At 30.3% G+C, this 19,307-nt stretch overlaps 2 protein-coding genes across 4 annotated transcripts in view; one reads left to right on the forward strand and one right to left on the reverse strand.

The window, feature by feature from the left end:
* Positions 1–5,455: 5,455 nt before the first annotated feature.
* The window catches only part of LOC119685160, a 28,976-nt gene continuing 15,124 nt past the window's right edge, over positions 5,456–19,307 (reverse strand). The window contains exons 2-4 of one of the 2 annotated variants that reach the window (XM_038099374.1): positions 6,835–6,959; positions 5,951–6,060; positions 5,456–5,883 (exon numbers count right to left, since the gene is read on the reverse strand). In XM_038099374.1, coding sequence (XP_037955302.1) covers positions 5,541–5,883; positions 5,951–6,051 — 444 coding nt within the window. In that variant the 5' untranslated portion in view covers positions 6,052–6,060; positions 6,835–6,959 and the 3' untranslated portion in view covers positions 5,456–5,540. The remainder of the gene's footprint in view (positions 5,884–5,950; positions 6,061–6,834; positions 6,960–19,307) is intronic. The other variant, XM_038099373.1, reaches the window with a different exon arrangement.
* Positions 7,759–18,509, forward strand: LOC119685157 (glutamate receptor ionotropic, kainate 2). Of its 2 annotated transcripts, none has more exons than XM_038099368.1 (13): positions 7,759–7,980; positions 8,272–8,427; positions 12,814–12,908; positions 12,993–13,082; positions 13,159–13,316; positions 13,386–14,061; positions 16,729–16,898; positions 16,956–17,216; positions 17,280–17,411; positions 17,480–17,678; positions 17,738–17,849; positions 17,959–18,090; positions 18,148–18,509. In XM_038099368.1, the coding sequence occupies exons 1-13, from the start codon at positions 7,887–7,889 to the stop codon at positions 18,441–18,443; spliced, it is 2,571 nt and encodes an 856-aa protein (XP_037955296.1). In that variant the 5' UTR covers positions 7,759–7,886; the 3' UTR covers positions 18,444–18,509. The 2 variants fall into 2 exon arrangements, with proteins under 2 accessions (XP_037955296.1, XP_037955297.1); XM_038099369.1 differs by having other exon boundaries at positions 17,959–18,078; positions 18,148–18,443.

Genomic DNA, 19,307 nt, shown 5'->3' on the forward strand with positions numbered 1-19,307 from the left:
TCGCCGGCAGGATTTCATTCTTGTCAGTTAGTGTCAGTTAAAGAAAAGAGAAAAACCTATGGAAAAGAAGCAAACTTGGGCTACTTTTAATTATCTGATATTATTGCCTACGAACCCACTCAACAAATACATAAACACTGATGTCAGTACATAAAATAAAAACCTCAGATTAAACAACGTCGGTCAGGTGGACTTAGTATAATATCCTTCAAAGCTAGTTTCGTAATACCTCAAATCATGTAAGTTTCAACAGCTGCTTTTGAAAGGATTCTAGAAACAGAAAAATATAAAACTTTTTAAAGGTTTAATAAATTTTTTTTATTTTTTCAATTTGTTTTGTATATTTGATTCCATTTTACTTCAGTATATTTTACTTAATGTTTTTTTATATTTTATTTCATATTAATCCATTTTTTTAAATTCACTTTTTTAATAATTGAATTAAATCCTTACTATTTAAAAGTCGGGCAGATTGCACATTCCGGACAAATTTTACGTGTAGATTAACTATATTCTCTACATACCTAAAAATGTTTTCTTTAGGTTTTTTTTAATGTATGTATATTACATGTATATTTTGTAATATATTATATACTTCTTATATAACAAGGAAAGTAAATTTGTTGATAAACTTTCACAGCAAATTAACAAAACTCCGGCTTTGTGTCAATTGACTAATGAACTCTGACTCTAAGCTTCAAATTTGGCAGGGTCGGAGTTCATCCCTTGGTACTTGCAGTCTCAAAAAATTATTTTTGATTAATTAAATACAAGGGTATTTAGTTAATTAAAATAATATAAAAATAATTTTTGTTTTAGTTTAATACTTTTCGAAACCTCCCTACTTAATATATTTTCTATATAACTATAAAATAGAGGTATGACATAAAGGTATGATTTCTAATAATTTCACAAGTATGCAATAATAAGGATTTTTCCAATATCTTATGGTAACTTTATATATATTCAAAATATATTAAAACTTTTTTATTTTTTAAAAAGAAATTTACCTTAAAATAGAAAAGTTCCAAAATTTCTACGTAAAAACTAAAAAAATTAACTTTAGTTTTATTGAATTTTTTTGTCAGCACCTAAGACCATAACTTAAATTTAATAGGTTCTTTACCTGTCAGATCTTCTACCTAAAAATTTATATACGGAAAAGTAAAGCAATTGATGTTTCAAAAATCACTATTGTTAGATATTTGACGGTGTCCGAACCCGTCCAAAAATTCACATAATTAAACATTAAATTTTTGTGCTAAAACCTTCCTCCGCATACCCCGATCTTTAAAATATCTAATGAGTAATCAAGGAATAATAACCCAAATGCTTTCTTGTAGGCGATCTCAAGCTTCCAACAATGATATTTTATCACTTTTTACAGGTCTACAGTTGCTACTGTCTACAGGTATTATGAGCAAATTCCCAATGGAGAAAATATTTCACACCACATTAAAATTACTTAAAAATATAATTAATGAAACGAATTAATCTCAGAGTAAAATTTTTACTCTTTTACTCTACTTTATTAGCGGATTTTTTAAGTATACTTCACAATTATTTGTAAAAATCATTATTTTGGTTTCTCTCAAAACATCGCTCTTCATATGCCCCCTAAACTTTTTTTAGGAACTCAAGGTCAATTGACCTTAGTCTAGTTGGAAGAGCATTAACTCCTAAATCATTTAATTTCATTGATAATTCTTATTATTATTAAATTTGATTTTAAAGCCAATTATGATTTGTCGGTAGCAACTATTTTATTAATAAAAACTACTGTTTCAACAGAGTTTTCTTTTCGAACAATAGTGAATTGCAACAGCAAAATTTTATTATTTTTAACTAATTGCATTTTTGGCTAACCATAACTCCCATAAGTTTTAATACATCAAATGAAATTCTCTCAGAAAATGAAAAGAGAAATTAAAGTTGTCTGGAAAGAATACGACGCTGGCGCAATAAATATTCAATATTATCTTTAATATTCAATATTATCTTCAATATTCAATATTATCTTCAATATTCAATATTAACTTTAATATTCAATATTATCTTTAATATTCAAGATTATACTGTATTCCTGACAACTCTTACAAAATTCTCTACAAGGGGCAACTAATCTAATCGCTTGTACATCTTTTAAATATTGACCTGTGATTGAGAATGTAACCAGAATTTTTTCTTACGTATATTCCTTAAAGTAATTATAAAATAATATTTTTATCTACGTATTCAAAAAGGATCCGAACTCTGATAAAAAAAAATTATTTATACTTTCGGATGGCAACAAAAAGTCATTAAGTTAATCTTTTACATCATTTACATTGCATTACAAATGTGTACATAACCTAAACCTAAGCCTAAACGTCCTAGCCTCTAAGCTACCAAAAAGAAAACCTAATTTCTACTTAAGATGCTACGCATTGGAAGGAAATCTTGCACTCTCAACTTGGAGGGAAACAAATATTTGCACACAGGTGCTAATAATGTGTAGCATATTTTTTAGCTGTTACCACTTCCAATTTGCCATATCCCACAGCACCCAAAGCTATTTAAATTTAAAATAATTACCACACACAATTCCGACTGAAACCTCCGAAGCAAAGCAAACAGGCTGCTGTCATTTATATCAAATGGAGCGGGTCATAAATGTTCAGGTCCCGAACAATTACGTCTGATTTACGTTTTCTATGCGTATGCGAAATGAATGTGCCGTGCCTACCATGTTCGCTAAGCAGGTATCTGAATAGGTGTGGGCGTGCAAGTGGATTTCACTCTACATATGAAAAATCATGTATGGGGGTTAGGGTTTCAGAGGGCTTTTGTCTTTTACGAACTATTTCACTCTTGTATTTGTTAAAATTAATGAGACGAAGTTAAAGTCAAATAAAAGTTGCAGGAGCTTCCGGCCAATGTACACAATCTTACACTCATCCATTTTAGCCTACATATAAAACGAAACATACAAAAATAAATGCTGGTATCTATACATATTTAATTGTAGTTAAGTATGCATTTACATATGTACTCTTATTGCTTTGGATAGAAGTTTCGAAGTGAACTGAACTAAACTGAACTGAACTGAACTATGTAAAACTGAAAAGTGTATTTACACAATTAACTGTGAACGCACATATTTATTATACTCGTTACAGACGCTTATTACAACGTGTTTGCTAATTTATTTGTAACCAAGTATTTTGCTTAATGTATCTTACTAACTTCTGTCTTACTGTCTTAGTGTCTTAGTGTCAGTGTGTCTGCATGTCTACATATCTCCCAGTCTCCCATCTCCCAGTGAATTCCACGAATCTTAATATCGTACAAACTTTCTGTTTATACGGTTTTGTGGTTTCATTTCCTTTGTGCTACTTGGGATTGACGGAACTGCTTCTTAACACAAAAGACCCGCGGCTACAAACAAAAGAAAATTTAATTTAAATACATACAAGCGTGGAAATCAAAAAGTTGCTCAAGACATTTCAATTTCAACGTCTTTGATTCAATTTGTGGTTTAATTCAAATAAAATTAAAAATAAAAGATCTCACAAAAGTCTTCAGAGAAATTAATTTTTTTTCACCTTTCCACATACTCTTTTTATGAAGACATTATTTTATTATTTATTTAAGTACAGAATTTCTTTTCATGAAATTTGTAAAAATACCTGAATGTCAATAATAAATGAGTTAAAAAGTTAAAATTATATTTAATTAAATTGAAATTAAAATTAATAAATTATTTATCTCTTTTCTTGAAACATCTGTTAGACTGTTACGATTTACTGCAACCGCTAATAAACCGGACCAGAATTATAATTTACTGGGTATCTGATGACTCTAGCATGAATCAAGTCAACTATATAATTCTGTATACCCAATTCTGTATTATTATTATTATTATTATTGTCATGTTCAAAAATATAAATTAAAGAATTTAGTTTAATCGCAAAAGATTTCAAACTGTTTCTATTACGCGCTATAGCTCTTAGTTAAAGATATGCCCGATTCTCTATTTATTGTCCTTCTCCATGTACCCTTTGGTCGACGGCGATTTCTTTTTCTTAACAGATGCCATTCAGCATGTGCGATTTCGCTGAAGGGTTTGCGTTGAGTGTGGTCCACTCAACCCATACTTGCTTTTAAAGATTTGTTTATGAATTGGCTACACCCATTTCTGTATTGTGGATAGAATTAATCTACAATTAAACCATCAACAACAAATTCCTGATCAATAAATGGTTAAAAACCAAAAGATGCTACTTTGGTTCAGCATTTTAAGTCACCAACTACTAGATCTAACTGAACTAAAAATTTATTTCTACCTTGGAAAAAATGAGACGTCTGATCACATTTATTGTAGTTCTTGGTTTTAATCTGAGCTACAGGGCGAAAACTGAAGCAGAGGGAAAATTCTGCATTAGAGGAATATTACCGAGTAAGGAACGTCTAAGCTCATGAATTTTAGATACCACAATTTGAAATTTTTTTTTTACTTTAAAAAAACTGCAATAAAACAAAAGAAATCAGTAAATAAATTGCTCTTAGTGATTTAATAAGTAAAAATTTCGACAAACCCTATAATCGAAAAGATTTCTGTGGTAGCTATATACCAAAAAAAAAGCAAACTCTTTTCGCCTTCGTTTTTTAATGAATTTACTGAGAATGGATTGAACCTCTTTATTTTATATATGTATTAAGAATTGAAATATGTAACTTCGTTCACCTAAACTATTGAATACTTTTTATAAACCTTAGACAATATTAGAGACGATGAAAATGATAATAATAATAATTATTGGATTGGATTGAATGATAACAAAATGTTTAGGCGTCTATGATATATACTAGATGATATACGAGATTTATCACATTTATGCAATTCAGAATTGATATCCAGCAGCTCGCTGGCTAAGTCAGTTCGTAGTAACGGGAACCGACGCTCTACCGAAAACGGTACTTGAAGCGGCAATTGGCGGTAAAAAGCGTAAAGGTAGATTGTGCCACCGGTGGAATAATCAACCTTAATCGCCTTTGATATACGAGAGTGAAGAAGCGTGCGCAGAGCAGAGTTGCCTGGAGAGGAGTACATTAATTTCGAGACTAGGCAAAATGTTGTAGGCAAGTCGTAAGACAGTTGATCATTATAGCTAGTATAATTAATAATAAGTAAAACTTTCGAATACTTAACGCTTAAATATTAACATTTTTGAATTTATTTTATAAAGCTAATAACCGAACTGGATTAATTTTATTCTAAGACTTGTAAACTTTAATAATAAAACACAACACTTACATTCAACGAGTGCAGATCAAATTAAAAACTTTGTTTATTTAATACTTGAGATGTTACATTATACAAAAATATTTGCATTTAGCTCGATATATATATTATTTGTTATGAAAAATATATTTAAAAGTTTAAAATTTCATTTTAAAAATAAGTTTAAAATGTGATGATAAAATAAATGGTTAAGTATGCGTATATATAAAATTTATAAAATGTTAACTTTAAGTTCATTATCGTTTGCGTTTTAGCTTTAACGTATATTAACTATATTTGCAAACTCCTCTGCATCAATCATCTCAAAGGGTACCTCATCTAGGATTATTGCATCATTTTCTTCTTCATTAACAATCATTTCTTCAACATCTGAATATTGTCCTGGACAATAATTTGGTTCTACAAAAACAAAAGGTTCCTCTGGAACTTCTTCAGCAGAGATTTCGTTGACGACACTAACGTCCTTTTCTATTATATGTGCTTTGTTTAGCTCAGATATTTTTGCCGCCTCTTTAGTTTCGTTCTCATAAATTTTCTTTAGCATTCGTTTTTGATTTTTGATCATTACAAAAGATTGTGCTGCAGAATCAGAGTCATCGCTATAATTAGATATTAGATAATTTGGTGACTAAATATTTATATAAAAAAAAATATATATATTTTTACCTATTTACTGGAGTAAGCTTGCCTTCCGCAAGCAACTCCTCCAACCTAAATTTGACCAATAGCAAAAGCTTTCCAGTATCCATGTTACGTTCGTACTCCATTTTCAATTACTATAAACAATAAAATATATAATTTTATATATAGATATATATATATATATATATATATATATATATAGATTATTATTAGTAATATATAGATTACTAATAATTTTGCATTTAATTTACTTAATCTAAATAATTTAAGTTATTAAATACTATTATCTAGTATAGAACGATGTGAAAATATTGATAGAAAATATTTTTTAAAATGGACTTTTATGTGTAAGATAATAATATCTGCTAATAATAGTGATCTTTAATTTTATCGGTGTAAATTATGGTCTACACATATATAAATAAAGCACCATATAGAGAATGATCATTGCAATGAATTTTATTGGGATATCGGATCAGACAGATTACATCAAAGATTAGATAACTTTGTCATGTTGTATTTTTCTGATTATTCTTCTGCTAATTCTAATTACATTTTGATTACATTAAAAACAGAATGAGTTAGGTAGTAAATATCGCTCAATCGATTCGTCTTCACAAGCTGATAAGGAATATAGAGTGAAAATTTTGTTAAACGATCATTTCTCATAACCGTGCTATATTGGTAGTCCCAAGTTTTTATTTACTTGTACAAAACATGCTCTTTTAACAGAACAAAATTATTGACCCCGGTGTCCAATTTTGAGAGTTAATGTACATGGTTTGTATATATGATTTCCAATATCACTTTGAAAAAATTTTAAATAATTTAAAGAACCTATTGATTATGATTATAATTGTATTCAAAAATAATCTGCATAACTATAGTTAAAATAATATAATACAAACATATAAAGATAATTATCGAATCTTTCCGACATAAATAATTTGTCTATCTTATCATTTCGAGTTTTCTAAGATTGTTGTTGCTTCACACGTTTTCTTTAGTCAGTTGCGAGTATTTTTTTGCTACTCTGAAAGAAAAAAATAAGGCTAATGTAAAAATTTCATTGTAATGAGCAAATTAGTTTTAAGACCGTGTGCGAGTTCGAGTAAATTGAGGTAAAGTAAATTGAAATTTTGCACTGCACTTATGTAAATATTTTTTATTTATTTATTGGACTTATTTATTATTTTTGGTTAGGAGTTTTCAAATTTATTTATCTATTTATTTATTTATTTAAAACCTAATATAGCTAGCTTTTATCAAATTTACTCTACTCGAAATTCTGGTAAATACCAACCTTCGCTATACCGATATAATTTACTATTTCCCTCAATTTACCATCAATTTACTCGAACTTGCACACGGCCTAAATCTATGAATTATAATACTTTATACTACGGACAATTTCGACACTCTAATGAAACCATCTGACTAGTAAATACAAAGCTAATTAAAGACTCGTTCGCTTTCTTTCATTATTATGCCTAGGGCAGTCTGCACCTTATGCCGCCACTGTTTTTACATTATTATAATGTTTACTTCAGCTTCAACTGATTAAAAATCCAAAAGCAATAAAGCTTTTTAAAACTTTTCATTTTGTAGATAAAGCAGTGCCTTTTGTTATAGGCAAAGACCGTAATATTAATACGGTCTACATTAACGACCAAACAAAAGCTTTTCTTTTGAAGCTTTTATTAAATTTAGCTTTTATTGCCAGCATCCACTGCGCAGTTGCTGCAGTTGTCAAAACCACAGCCAGATGCTGGCTGATAACAGCATAAGTCATTAACGGAGCTCGAGCAAAAATTCTTTTAGTACAACTGTAACTTTGCTGGCGTTCAAACGTGCGAGGAGACGAAAGATGCCGCGCTATATTTCGATTGTATAAAAAAAACTTGTAAAAGAACACAAACCCAAAGGAATTTTGTAATTAAAAAAAATAAAGATAAACAAAATGCGAGGCAAGAGTTTAACTATTTTGCTGTCACTTTGCATTATTGCAACTTGCTTGAAAATCATAAATTCGCTGCCGGATATTATCAAAATAGGTAAATAACTTCTGTTGAAAGCAGTAAAAGTTTTTGACATCCTTAAGGATGTATCTACGGTTTTGATATATTGATTTTTTGTTATTGCTTTCAACTTTATGTGTGTGCGGATTGTATATATGACTATGTGTGTGCGTATGTTTGTTAAATTTGTAGTAAAAGTACTAAAAACAAAAAACAAAAAACAAAAAGCAAACAGAAAAAATAAGTAAACAAACAAAAAATTTCCCGCGTGCCTGAAATGTTTTTGTTTATTGTCTATTTTCCGGTATTCACCTAACATTGTTTCAGGTGGTCTATTTCACCCCACTGATGACAACCAGGAGTTGGCCTTCCGACAAGCTGTTGAACGTATCAATGCTGATAGATTGATTTTGCCACGGTCAAAATTAGTGGCGCAAATAGAGCGCATCTCGCCGTTTGATAGTTTTCATGCCGGCAAAAAAGGTAAGTCGGAAAACTAATTTAGAAGAGACAGACTAAATAAACTACTATCAACTTAAATATTATTTACATATTAATAAATATTTGTATATATAATATGATATTTATATTATAAAAAGTTAAAAAACTAATAATTAGATTAATATTTATTAATTAATTAATAATTAACTAATCAATCAATTAGATTTAAGAATTGCTACTGAATCACACCATAATGTCCTCGTTTATATACTCAAATACGTTCAATAAGTTACTTAAGGCGTATGTTGTCTAGATTCTAGTTTAGGGTTCATAATATAGCTATTCATAGGATTAGTAGACACTAAAACCGTGAAGACATAAGAACTAAGAAAAAATAAAATTGCGAACTCATAGCGCTAAGAAACAGTATGACTATGAAATATATGACTAAGAAATATTTAAACAGAGAACTAAGACTAGGACTAAGAAACAGTAAAAATTTAAACCCCTGGTTCAATACAGCAATTTATATCTGGCGAAAGGGAGGCAATGGCTTTCTAGGACGCAGTGTAAATTCTCTGTAATACATTTTATGTTTTCAAAACAAACTAAAAATACGTATCAGTATAAAAGTTGACAACCCTTTGAAACTGTAGACTAATGCAATAGAAAAATTCAAAAGAATTTTGAATTTTCAAAAGAAAGATATAAAGAATTATATCTCAAGCAGTTGTATAGAGAAAGACACTGACACAGGTATAAATATGACTTCCTGTGCACTTACGCGATCGAATAAGATCTAATCTTCCAAACAATACAGTTCCAAAACTAAAATATCCATTTTTAAATCATGTCTTTTGTCAGTACTGTTTTACGACTGCGATACGAGATTCGGAACAATAAATACCTCGAAGTTGAACAGAGTGGTTATCCAACGAAGACCAATGGAAAAAAACAAACTTTTATATTAATTTTATATTAATATAATATATATATTTATATTAATTTTATATTAATATTAACATGAAATTTCGAAAACATGAATTTGAATGGATCGCTCATACGCTAAGACGACCTACAAAAGTTATCGCTAAAATGGTCCTGAAATATAATCGTCAAATAAAAACAGAAACCTTCCTTTATTTCTTTTAAAAATAAAATATTTTAAATGTTTTAAAAATAAAATATAAATTGTCTAAGCTTAATCATCTCTAAAGCCTATACCTATTATTATGAATTAAGGAGGATAATAGGTTATTGAATTAAAAACGATATCGACTATTTCATATGGCGACTGCTTATAAATTATAAAGTAAAACATATATATCTTTATATACCGTAATGGTACAGGGCATTTTTTGGTGACTGTAGCCTTTCTGAGACAATAAAATAAAATATGTGAATCTACACCAGCATGATATATATTCATTGGATAACGATATCACATTTGACGATAACTTAAAATGATCAGATAGATTTGTTTTTCTAAAGTTGATGGCTTTCATTCCCACTTACTTCTAATCCAAAGGAATTTTCTAACAATTTTATCAAATTTCTTATTAAATATTGTACAATACATTATATATAAATTAGATTTATTTGTAAAAATATTTATTATTAATTCATCCATATTTATTTCTAAAGAAAAGATTGATTGCAATAATCTGAGCGCAAAAGGTCGTTTGAATGCTAAATATACCATATTTAGAGTATAAAAATATGTTTACGTAGCTATTTTAAAACAATTTATTAAAAAATATCTAAAATTCTATATTGCATACATAGTATTGTTTTGAACTTATTATGAACTAAATGTCATACCTAACAATAAATCTCTTTATACTATAATTCTGTTATCAACTATACGAGTAAGTTGATCTAAAATTTATTGCTTGAAACAATTTTTGCCAAGTTGTTGTAAAATTCAATTACCTATCAAGTTAATCAGCAATTTTAAGAATTTCTAATTTATAATTTCTTAATTAATTAAATTAAATAAATTTGTTCACATATATTCTATTATTAATAAATTAAATAAAAATATTTAACAGCAGTCATACCAAACCATTCGTGCGTTTAGAAAAATAAACTTAGTCTGAGAATATTTAAGGTAAAAGATCCTTTACCTTAAGATACAAGCCTTTTTTCTCTCAAAATGAAGCCGTCGTTATAGTTTGAGCGAAGGAAGAAAACATCATACAGCTTTTGTTATTTCTAGCAAGTACATACCAAAAAAAAAATAAATGACTGAATTATCTCTTTCATGCTCCGATATAGCTTTACAGTTTGAAGTAATATTAGATTGAACTAGACCTATGTTTGGAGGTTGTTTTTTGCTTTCATGTATCTAATCAAAAATCGTATGACAGAAACAAGCTAATCTTAATCGTCTTTACGCTTAGATATGACTTAACTGCATTTTGCTTTTATTTTGTATCGAATATAGACAGCGCTATACTATGTTATATTAAATCTTCCAATTTTATATTCCTCTGGAATAAATTCACCTTTTTCTCGTAATACAGTACATTAGTTCTGTAACCTGAAACCATTTTATTGATAAAGAGTGTACGATAATAAAAAACGTATAGAAGTATTTCCGATATATTTTAACTATCGATACAAATATTAACAGACTGACCACTCTTTAAAAGTACAGTATTTCAATCTATCTTTCAATGACAACTCATATATTTTATGGTTTTATAGTGTATCGGTATTAGGTTAGTATGATCTTATTTGCTAAGGGTAATTAATATGATATCAGTCCCAGTTTCAAAATTGAGTAAAGAACTTTACAACAGCACAGTTTTTATGACCTCTTTTATACTCCTTAGTAAAAAAATTTTTAGACTTAACATAGACCTATTCAACACTATAGATCTATCTAAATAGTAACAGCATTTTATGTATAAGTAAAACATTTGGTTAATAAGTTAAAAGCTATATCCTTCTCTTTTTTTAAACTTAATACCTTTTCAAATCGATTGGTTAAATAGTTAATTTATATTTAAAAAGTATATGTATATGTATTATTTTTATCATTTTTGCAAATATAATAATTATGTATAATTATATAAAATAATATATAAAATATAAGAATTATATATAATACGACGGCGGTTTGATAAGTCAGTGACTTTTTTAAACAATTTTTTTCGGCAAATAAACATTTTATTTTCCTACATAATCACCTTTTAGCTCGATACATTTAACCCAGCGTTTTTCTAATTTTCTTATTCCCTCCAAATAATAGATTTTCTCAAAGCTCTCAAAATACGCGTTTGTTTCGGTAATGACTTCTTCATTCGACTCAAATCTCTTACCGCCCAGCCATTTTTTTAGGTTTGGAAACAGAAAATAGTCCCAGGGACTAATTCTGGCGAATATGCTGTAGCAGTTCGTATCCCAATTCGTGGATTTTGGCCACGAATGCTTAATCAGCACACGAAATTCACTTTTTTCCATTTTCATAAAAATTCACGATGTTGTCTGCTTTGAACGGCTATCAAACACCAACTGAACGACGTAGCTTGCTCAAAATTAAAAAGTTGCCCACTGGTAGATTACAGCTAAACGCAGCACTGTTGCATTTGGAGTAACTGCGCGGAAAATTCAAAAAGTCACTGACTTATCAAACCGCCCTCGTATATAATAATTATAACTTTAGTTTATTATTTGAATCTAATTTTTTAAATTTGATTTTAACACCAATTACGACGATTTACTCTATTAGGTCGGGGTGCATTCATAGCATAAATTTAATAATAATAATAATGATGATTTGCAGGCCTATTTTACTTAATATAAACTATTGAATTTAATAGAAAGGTTTCGAACAGTAGTAATTACAACACTATAAAATTCTTGTTGTTACAATTTACTACTATTCGAAGCCTCTGTAATAATTAATTATTTACAAAATTTTTTTGCTACTTATGCTTAAATCTAAGTCGTGACTTAAATATCGGTGACAATACTTTATATATTATATTTTATGTACTATAATTTGTATATTTTATTTCCGTAAGTATGTAATCATTTTCGCAACTCAACTTCATACTGCAAAACTAAATATTAAGTATACAAAAAAATTAAGATTAAACATAAAATATATATAAAAATAAATAAAAGTTTTTAGTAGCCACTTCTTTATATTTTCTTTTGATTTTGGCAAATATTAAATAAAAATGCTATTTAAGTTTCTCTTGAAACGAAATTCATTGACACAAACTTTTTAATACACAAAATCCATACAAAGAAGAAAAACTATTTAAGCATAAAAATATACTTAACATACTTTCTTTATAGTCCTTTCAAAACATAAACTTTGAATAATATTATCCACAAAAACTATTTAAATATGTTTATCTTTAGATGTATAAACATAAATATAAGTCTTTGAAGAGATTTAATTTTCCTTTGCAGTTTGCGGTTTACTTAATATTGGAGTGGCAGCGATATTCGGGCCGCAGTCCTCTCACACCGCAAGTCATGTGCAAAGCATTTGTGACAACATGGAGGTAGGATTACACTGCATACAAAAGTCTTAAACTACTTAATCCTTAATAATAATGATAATAGTAATCACGTATATTTTATTACAGATACCACATTTGGAAAATCGCTGGGACTACCGTTTGCGCCGCGAAAGTTGTCTAGTCAATCTTTATCCACATCCGAATACATTATCAAAGGTAAAATACTAATGCACACTTGCTTTGTAGTATGTTTCCTTCAACTATTGTTATATTATCCTTCTTATTTCCGCAGGCTTATGTGGATATTGTTAAGTATTGGGGTTGGAAAACTTTTACTATCATCTATGAGAGTAATGATGGCATAGTACGTTTACAAGAGTTACTCAAAGCGCACGGTACTTCACCATTTCCCATTACTGTGCGCCAACTAAGTGATTCAGGTGATTACAGGTACGTAAATCCTTTTGATATTTTTATATTTACAAATGTTTTAAGTAATACTAATCCCAACAATTGCAGACCTCTGTTAAAACAAATAAAAAATTCTGCAGAGGCACATATTGTGCTCGATTGTACAACTGAGAAGATATATGAGGTGCTCAAACAAGCTCAACAAGTTGGCATGATGAGTGATTATCATAGTTATTTAATAACCTCACTTGACCTGCATACAGTAAATCTTGAAGAGTTCCGTTATGGTGGTACTAATATCACAGGCTTTCGTTTAATAAACGATAAAATTGTTTCGGATATGGTACGTCAGTGGAGCATCGAAGAGAAGGGTCAACTACGTTCAGCAAATTTGTCCACAGTGAAGGCTGAGACAGCTTTGATGTATGATGCAGTACATTTATTTGCAAAAGCATTACATGATTTGGATACATCACAGCAGATTGATATACATCCAATAAGCTGTGATGGACAAAATACTTGGCAACATGGTTTTAGTTTAATCAATTATATGAAAATTGTTGAAATGAAAGGATTGACAAATGTGATCAAATTCGATCATCAAGGTTTTCGCACAGATTTTATACTTGATATTGTAGAGTTAGGACCAGGTGGCGTACGAAAAATTGGCACATGGAACTCTACATTACCGGAAGGAATAAATTTCACTCGTACTTTCAGTCAAAAGCAAAAAGAAATCGAAGCAAACCTTAAGAATAAAACTTTAATCGTTACTACTATTTTGGTGAGTGGATCATTTTTATGAAAAAATTATATTATTTTATAGAAGATAGATAAGATTTAAAAAGCGTTAGGATGAGAGGATATGAGAAAGAGTTAGAGGATAACAAGTACAGAAAATGAGGTGAAGGGTTATACATTAAAGGGTACATTAGAAATAATAGTGGAAATGTGAAGAAATTAATTAAGTTACGTTTAGAAACTAGGCATTTGAAATGGGGAGATTGAAAGTAGTTTGATTGTATGTATGACATTCTCTGTGAGATGAAGTGATATATCAATTGAGTTCAGATTTGCTGTAGAGCTTCAATTCGGTTACAAATCACGCCGTCTAATCCGTTAAAAGAAGTTTTTACCACACTATAACGTAGGTTAACATTGGTGAAAAAGTGAAAGGAATCAAGGATATATCAAGGATATGCGTAAACTGCAGAGTTCTTGAGAGCTATTTGTAAGAAGGTATTTCTGGGACACAAAACTATTCTTCTATTTGTCAATTCTGAGACATATGGGTTTTTTGCCCTACATAATCAGTTTTTTTTTGTATTTACCAAATTTACCAACTGTAATAGGCTGAGCTGTTTAAAGCTGGTGGCGAAGAGCTATCAAAATGCATGCTACAGCTAATTCGCAACATTTGGTCGGATGAATGCATGCCCAACGATTGGAATTTAAGTGTGCTTTGCCCAATCCACAAAAAAGGTGATCCTGCAAACTGCGCCAACTACCGCGGGATCAGTCTTTTAAATATCGCATATAAGGTTCTATCAAACGTACTATGTGAAAGATTGAAGCCAATCGTCAACCAACTGATTGCACCTTATCAGTGTGGCTTCAGACCTGGCAAATCCACTCTAGACCAAATACTCACAGTGCGTCAAATCCTGGAGAAGACTCAAGAAAAACAAATCGAAACACACCACCTATTTGTCGACTTCAAAGCTGCTTTTGACACTACGACTAGAAGCACACTCTATGCCGCTATGTCTGAATTTGGTATCCCAGCAAAACTTATACGGCTATGTAAAATGACGTTGAGCAACACCACCAGCTCCGTTAGAATTGGAAAGAACATCTCTGAGCCGTTTGATACCAAACGAGGTTTCAGACAGGGTGACTCCTTGTCGTGTGACTACTTTAACCTAATGTTGGAAACGATAATTCGAGCAGCAGATTTAAACCGTACTGGCACAATATTCTAAAAAAGTGTAATGCTGCTTGCGTATTCCGACGATATTGATATCATTGGTCTGAACACCCGCGTCGTCAGTGCGGCATTTTCCAACTTAGAAAAACAAGCAAAACAAATGGGTCTTGTGGTAAATTAGGACAAAATAAAGTACTTTCTGTCAACAAACAAATCTCCTGAGCGTCTTGGGACCTACGTCACTGTTGACAATTATAAGTTCGAAGTTGTGAAAGACTTCGTTTATTTAGGAACCAGCTTAAACACCAAAAATGACGTCAGGCTAGAGATTCAACGAAGAATTACTCTTGCCAACAAATATTACTTCGGGCTAAGTAAGCAATTGAGAAATAAAGCCCTCTCTCGACAAACAAAAATCAGGCTCTACAAATACCTTATCATGCCTGTCGTGCTGTATGGTGCAGAAGCTTGGACAATTACCAACAGTGATGAGAAGGCGTTAGGAGCATTCGAGAGAAAAATTCTTCGGAAGATCTATGGTTCCTTACGCGTTGGCGACGAGTATCGATTAAAATGGAACGATGAGCTGTATGAGCTATACCGCGATATTAACATAGTTAAGCGCATAAAAATTCAGCGGCTACGCTGGCTTAGTCATGTTGTGCGAATGGAAGAAAGTGCTCCGACTAGAAAGGTATTTGATTCGGTACCCGCAGGTGGAAAACGCGGTAGAGGACGTCCGCATCTTGGGTGGAAGGACCAGGTGACCAACGATTTGGGGGCGCTCGGTACTACCAACTGGCGTCAGAAAGCAACTAATCGGGCTGACTGGCGGAGGCTACTCGACGCGGCCAAGGACGACACACGTCTGTAATAGCCAACTAAGTAAGTAAGTAAGTAAGTAAGTAATAGGCTGTCAAAAATGTGATCATAACTTTTAGAGTAAACACTTCTATATATATACAAAAAAAAAATTAGTGCTAAATAGATTCAAATATATAATGTAGTTAAATAAACTAATATGAGTATTAAAGAAAAAGTATTCCAAGTATCGACACCGGAATACACTAAAATTCATTGTAATAAATTGGTCGATAAATAGATAAATACTGAAAAATTGAGATTTTGTGATACCACTTATGTTTATGATCTGTGTTGTACATCTCTGGAGTACATCTCTGGAATGAAACTTTAAGCATCCTTATATTTGCATAAAGCGTCGTCATCATACTACAAATGATAGGTACTACAAATCTATAAAGAGGCTTTCCTGGAATTGGTATTGCTTTGAACCTATAAAGTCCATATGTGGTTTACGACCAGCTAGAATAATATAGTCTAACCCAATTATATACTGATAAATTATACTGATAAAATGTACAAGTTTTTTAATAAATAGTTGAAAAAGAATAATTCATTTAATTTGCACTTTTTTTAATTTTTTAAAAACAACTACTAATAGATAGAAACAACTATCTTTCCAAAAACAATAAATTAACATTTTTTTAAAATTGTTCCTTACAGAGTAATCCTTATTGTATGCGTAAAGAATCCTCAGTACCACTAACTGGAAATGATCAATTTGAGGGATACGCTGTTGATCTTATACATGAAATATCGCTTGCTCTTGGTTTCAACTATAAAATTCAGTTGGTACCAGACGGTAGCTATGGCAGTTTCAACAAACAAACAGGGTCTGTAAATATATCTAATAATATTCCAAATTTATTACATTGTTTTTCTCTACACAGTGAATGGAACGGTATGATACGCGAACTACTGGAACAAAGAGCAGATCTTGCAATAGCGGACTTAACCATTACATTTGAACGAGAGCAGGCAGTAGACTTCACTATGCCTTTTATGAATTTAGGAGTTTCAATTTTATATAGAAAACCAGTGAAGCAACCACCAAATCTTTTTTCATTCCTATCACCATTATCTTTAGATGTTTGGATTTATATGGCTACAGCGTACTTGGGTGTATCAGTTTTACTTTTTATTTTGGCAAGGTATTTTAACAGCTGTAAAATATATATATAATTAGACGAAATATATATGATTATAAATTAAAGATTTACGCCATATGAGTGGCCAGCATATGCGGATGCACATGGTGAAAAAGTGGAAAGTCAATTTACTCTACTGAATTGTATGTGGTTTGCTATTGGATCACTGATGCAACAAGGTTGCGATTTCTTACCAAAGTTAGTGTGACTACAGTACTAATATAGTGATTTAGTTAATTAATTAATATATTTATTTAACTCCGTAGAGCTTTATCTACACGTATGGTAGCTGGCATGTGGTGGTTTTTCACATTAATTATGATTTCTTCATACACTGCTAACTTGGCAGCATTTCTGACTGTGGAACGTATGGATTCTCCAATCGAAAGTGCTGAAGATTTGGCGAAGCAGACACGTATAAAGTACGGAGCACTTAAAGGTGGCAGCACAGCCGCTTTCTTTAGGGTATGTTAAATATAACAATTAAGAAACAGATCATTTACAATAGAAATCATTTTTAATAGGATTCTAAAATCTCAACATATCAACGAATGTGGTCATTTATGGACTCCGCAAGACCTTCCGTATTTACCTCGAGTAATGGTGAAGGTGTAGATCGTGTAGTAAAAGGCAAAGGTATTTTAATATAAATATATATGTATATATAGCATACATAGATAGTATATGTTGATATCTGTCATTACTTTTTATGTCAAATTTTTATATTTTTTTTCACTATAATCAGGCACTTACGCTTTCTTAATGGAGTCAACATCTATTGAATACGTGACAGAACGTAATTGTGAGCTCACTCAAGTGGGTGGCATGTTGGACACAAAGAGCTATGGCATAGCCACTCCACCAAGTAATTTGAACTGTAATAAATTATTTGTGCAAATATTTATTATAATACACTTATATTTTTTTAATATAGATTCGCCTTATCGTACGGCTATAAACGGTGTTATTCTAAAATTGCAAGAAGAAGGTAAACTGCACATACTGAAAACTAGATGGTGGAAGGAAAAACGCGGAGGTGGTAATTGCCGTGTGGAAACTTCTAAATCATCATCAGCGGCAAATGAATTGGGTTTAGCGAATGTGGGTGGAGTATTCGTAGTACTAATGGGCGGTATGGGTGTAGCTTGTGTGATTGCCGTATGTGAATTTGTGTGGAAGTCTAGAAAAGTAGCAGTGGAGGAGCGATTAAGTGCAATACTTCATGAATGAGAAAAATCGTAAACCCAAGCGAAATGGGTTACGATTAAAACGAAACAATAAATTTAAAGAATTTTATTTTTGTTAATTTTTTTTTTAATTTTAAAGAATGTAATCAAAAACCAGTAATCAAAAGTTAGTACTTTTTTTTTGATGTTTCATTAACGAAAGATTTTATGGACTCTAAAATATATAGAGCCGTAAAATTTCATTTCACAATACGGTACTTTTCAGGTGGCAGACATTTTTTTGTACTCCTTTAGCTTATTAAACGAATTTTTTTTTATATATATAGATTTTTTATGAAGAATACATTATATATACAAATATATCTCAAACAATAACTTTATTTCATTTTATAAAAACACATCTCTTAAATCTATCTATAACAAAAATTATATATTAGAACATATATATTCAAAACATAACCCAATTTTGATCAGCAAAGGGAACATAATTTCCAGAAGATACTCGAAATTTTTTCTATAGATATAGCGCAAAAAATAAACAAGTATTAATAAAAAAAAATCTTTTTTACTTAAAAATGTACATTCAATATACAATATACTTATTATCATTACTAACCTGTATTGAGGCGAACATATATACACATATACAATGTTTAAAAAAATATATTCTAATATTTTATTTACATACTTATGTACTTCTATATGAATAAGAAAATGTAATGAATGCTAACTATTACAATTGTTAAATTTCCTTATTATGTTATCTATAGACCTTAAGTATTTTCCTTTTTATGTTATTAGACTAGTAATTAACGATAGTAATGCTAAAACTTTTAATATTAAAAAAAAAACACTTGTAACAAAAACGTTTAGTTTTTATTTTTGAAATATAAACAAACTTTTACTA

Source organism: Teleopsis dalmanni, chromosome 2, assembly GCF_002237135.1.
Source record: "Teleopsis dalmanni isolate 2A chromosome 2, ASM223713v2, whole genome shotgun sequence".
Lineage (NCBI taxonomy): Eukaryota > Metazoa > Arthropoda > Insecta > Diptera > Diopsidae > Teleopsis > Teleopsis dalmanni.